The following is a 4713-nucleotide window of genomic DNA, read 5'->3' as shown; positions in this document are numbered from 1 at the left end:
TTCTATACGAGCATGCGGGACGTATTTTTCCAGAAACGACACACACCCACATAAGACACAAAGATGCATACATTACACAGCTGACACAGTGACACATCATCATGTGAATAAGATGCAAATGGACATACGGGGCATTGTTAACAAACGTTCCTGTCTCGCGTTTCATGCAGTAGCGCTCCAACACTAGGCCTTTCTTGAGCATATTCTTTTCAAATGCGACGCGATGATGGGGAAAGGCTTAAAAAAAATGCCGCATTTGCTGACCTTGAGAAGTGATTGTCTGCGTAAGGCTTTCATCGGCCACGTAGATTGTTGTCGTGTTGCCTTTGCGCGAGCGGAATTGACGGCGACTTGCTTCTTACCTTGATTTGACGGTGGTAGACCCGCGCCGCTCCACTTTAGGCTTCGCCACTAGATTGTACACGCCGCGTAGCGTGACGGGTTTGGTTGCATCACGAGTATTAGAAGCATTTCGGCCGAGTAAATGTATGGGCTACGTACCGGCACCGGTTACATAGATGATTACCGTAAGAAATTGAGCCCAATGCGTGGTTATGTGTGGGTTCCTGCTCCCTCACCTTCACCTGGAAGTTGTGTGAAGCGTCCCACGCTACCGAGACCGTCATGTGTGCTTGACATCCTGCGGACTTCACGAAGTCGTTCTGACGCTTTCTTTTTGAACGGCTTGAACGAGACCAGCTGTGTGTACATACACGCTTTCGGTAGTATTTGTCGAGTTGTTCAGAGAAAATGGTTTTCGCTGTGGCCTTAGCTCGCTCTTGAAGCTCAGTGCTCCTCGCCTTCGCGCTCATTGACGTCCTCTTTTTGAAGATATTTTTTGTCTTCTTCTGGTACGCGTCAAGGCACTTGAAAAACGCCCTCCAGCTGTCAAACGTTCCTTCCTTTTCATGCGTAACACGCGTGACTTCAGCGTGATATACCGGGACGTGTTCGTCCACGACTTAGCTTCAGTGGGCTCCACGTCAGGCTCAGAGGCTGCCGCGGCGCTCGCATTTCTGGATGGGCCTGGGTTTCGCGCCTATTTCGAAATGAAAGGCCCATAATTAGTTTGGGACGGGTGAAAGGGAGGAGGAGGGTGTTTTATACTTTTGATTCTGACTGATTTGTCGAGATTTGTCGGTATTTTACGGTCGGATATTTTCTTCCATACAATTTCGTGTGACGTTATCCTCTTCCTATTTTATACTGGCTTAGCCAAAATTTAATTTTACAGGCGAGTTCGGGCCGCCCTTCACAGCCAACTCGCACAAATTTATAGGTCAGAAATTTCCTGTGAATCGCTACACTTCTTCTTTTTCAGCGTTGAGATATTTTGTTGTTGTAACTCACTCTGGACCAACATTCTTATCATTAACCCTCCAAGCCCGGATGCCTGTATTAGACATGGTACAGAAATATATATCTTGTCCCGTAGGACCCGATAAGGATTAGACTTAAATTCAGTCTGAAAGTATAAAAACTCAAGTCCGCCAGGCGGAGATTAGTGTACCCCGCCCGTGCATAGACCAACTTCGTAAATTGAAGACGGGGCTAGCTTAAAATTTACAAATATAGAGTTCGAGCGACTAGCTTCATCTTGTAGATCTGATCGCATAAGCAATTGGAGACGCAACATCCACTCCACCGATTCCTTCTCAATTGGCGATTCACCAGAAGCAGCGAAATTGGCTCCCGCGCCAGTTGGGTAAAAAACTGAAAAAGGTTGGCTGGATGTCCAAGCGTCCAACCGAACAATCTAATCTCCAACCTGCATCCGGCCCGGCAAGACGACGAATGGAGTGCGTGAAAAGGATTACTCTGTCGACGAGGCGGAGATTATGATGTATCTGTGTCGTCAAGCTCTCGGTACGCTTGCGATGTGCTAGGTGTTTTTTCTTTCTTTCCCCACACTGTTTCTTTCCTAGCCAAACTGCGTCACCAACAGGAGTGTTGCAAGGACCGACTGGCGGCGATCGTACCACGTCTCGTGAGCTCGCAAGAAATACTGTTGATAATTCCCTATCATGTTTTTCTAATGGTGGCCGCATCAAATATCATTTCTAATACAACTTATTGTATCTGTTTATGTGAATCGGGTTCAGCAGACCCGACATCTGCGGCTCCCATGATCGTTGCTGCGACGAAGACTGTTGGCGGGCCTGTGGACTCTGGTATTAAACCTGAAGAGACTGCATCTGCGCCTGTGGAAAGTGTATCAGATGCGGCTGAGGATGCAGGAGTTTGGACATCGGCTCAGCGAATCGACACCGACGTGAATGCTTTGGTGACCGTTCACGCTGCCAGGCAGCTGTTGCGAGTGTCGGAGATGCAGCGAGTGTACCTCAGAGCGTGACCAAACATTCTAACATGCCTGGCGCTCAACCTTTGAAAGGTGAAATCGCAAGGAAATTGTGTGAAAATATGCTGAATGATGTTGACTTTGCTTTATGCGCTTGTGTCAGATATTGACATTGGCGCTACCACGCGTAATTTGGCACCCACGTTTGATGATGGTAATTTCGGAAGCAATGTACGATGCTATTGGTGATGAACCAATTGTATGGACATATGGAGAAGTGCGAACGGATAAAACGAATCTGGTTGGTTTTATCGTGTATATACATGATACAAAACATGCATCTGATGCTTAGCGTGTATTACAATGCTGTCACCATGACGGACTTTGGCGAAGGGTGTGACGAGCTGGCTACCCTTGCTTCCGAAGGTGAGAGCGACAAGGGGCTTGATGATTTAACCAGTGACGAACACGATGACCCGACTGATCTTGCCGGTCAAGACGAAGAAGTTGGGCTCCAGCCAGAGATGCTGTTTAACTGGGGTACTGGAAGATGGCAGAGCAAGGCGCAATTTTGCACGGGTGTATCGGGAGATTCGTATCGAGAGATCAGCTCGCACACTTCTCACACAACCTGCACTTACGCAGCAGCGCAGATCCGTATGCCACCAACCCAGCGTGGAAACGCTGACCAGTGGTCAAAATTGGTAAGAACGTTTCCAGGCCGGATACGTACCCCTCCGATCATGGCTTTCAACGAGGCCATGCTTCTGTCGCGGTCAATGTTCAATCGGATCAGAGTTAAATGAAGGTTAAACATCATAAATGGCGTACAAAGCTGTTTATGCTGAACTGGCCCCACACGACCTACTATTTTTGTTATCTTAACATGTATGACACAGTTGACATCCATTGTTTTTTATCATATCTGACACAGGTTTGAAATCTATTTGAGCTAAAGCACTTCTATTCAAGGCCAATTTGCATCTCCGGTTTTGCCAGCTCAATGAATCCGACTGGGATACTATGTGCAGCCCCCACATCCTCCAGGGAACTCCAACCCAGCGAAAAGCTATTACGGGAGATGTGGCGCATACTATTGTTCTTACCAAGAAAATGAGGAAAGACAATACGGATGACAGTACGTAGCGACACCAACGAGCTTGCAAAGTATGCTCGGTCTTAAAGGATAAAATAAGTATCGGTGATACGGCTTTCTACTGCTCTACTTGCATGCTGGCGAGATGCTGAAAAGGTAAGTCGCCCAAGCAGCCTACTATAGCTGACCAAAGCCCCGGTGGGAGCAATGTGCATTTTCAGTTTCGCGGAGAATGGTAAATGGTCACACAAGGGCTTTAAGACTGGCTAAACTACTGAAAATGACATAACAGCGACGGAACCCTCGTCGATGGCGAAGGAAATTAGGATCATGATTATGATGGTGGTGGAGAAAATGACGATGCTGGTCTGGCTTGTATGATGGTGAGAAAGCGGTTGGTGACGCGACGAGGAGCCAAGGTGATTCGGATGATAGCCGGTGAATCCAGGGCATGATATACGTCGCAGAGGTATGTTAATCGCGAGCGAATGCATTCGATGGGGAGCGGTGCTGCTATCGACGACGAAGACACGTCGGCATTGCTAGAACCCGGGGCTAATGTGGGCATCGCCTCTGAGTTTTCGCGAAGATATTTCGACTACGGTCCATACCCATCCATGGGCTAACGATCGGTCGATGTCGACGAAGCGTTGAAGGAATGTGAAAGTGACACTGGAACAGCGATCGTCTATGAATTGAGATGTAAGTGCTGCCACCGAACGTCGGATTCGATATTGTTCTCGCCATGGATGTCATGATACCAGCGGGGCTCGACTGGACTGGTATCGCTCTACTGTGATGATGCCAGGCGGGGTTGTGTTATCATTGCTGGAATTAAAGAAAATGAAAGACAACCCCGTATGACGGAAACAAATTTCGGTGGAAAATCCTAGAGGGATTCGAGTCGAGGCGCATGACTATTCCGACTATTTTTCACACAAGCCTGCCCGCGTGACGATACGCATGATCGGTGGGCTCGGAGGCCCGACGTTCTAATTTCGACGCTTCTGAAGAATCGCCTTTGCGAAGTGGCGATGGTTCGGCTCACGATTGCTACAGACCGGAGCGTGACGTGCGATGTTCTCACGTATTTTGCAGTGTAGATTCCCCATGAAGAATTTCCTCCGTTGGAGGGACAACGTCCATCTCAAGTCACGGCGGTGCAAAGCCTGGCTAGCAGTGGCGTTTTGAGCGGAAGAAATTTGGCACTTCCCGAACCAGATAAGTCCATTATGAGTGATGGACCAATGACCAACCATCGCCCGTGGATCCACCACCTTACCCAATACCGACGTAAATCCTTCGAGGGAACAACGAC

General features: G+C 48.3%; 1 protein-coding gene across 1 annotated transcript; it reads left to right on the top strand.

Moving 5' to 3' along the window:
* Positions 1 to 1838: 1838 nt before the first annotated feature.
* Positions 1839 to 2353, top strand: PITG_16504 (uncharacterized protein; the record flags this gene model as incomplete). Its single annotated transcript, XM_002897485.1, has 2 exons — positions 1839 to 1866; positions 2106 to 2353. The coding sequence occupies 2 exons, from the start codon at positions 1839 to 1841 to the stop codon at positions 2351 to 2353; spliced, it is 276 nt and encodes a 91-aa protein (XP_002897531.1).
* Between the last annotated feature and the right edge of the window lie 2360 nt (positions 2354 to 4713).

Source organism: Phytophthora infestans, genomic scaffold (genome assembly GCF_000142945.1).
Source record: "Phytophthora infestans T30-4 supercont1.44 genomic scaffold, whole genome shotgun sequence".
In the NCBI taxonomy this organism is placed as follows: domain Eukaryota; phylum Oomycota; class Peronosporomycetes; order Peronosporales; family Peronosporaceae; genus Phytophthora; species Phytophthora infestans.
This window is presented reverse-complemented; position numbering and strand designations above follow the sequence as displayed.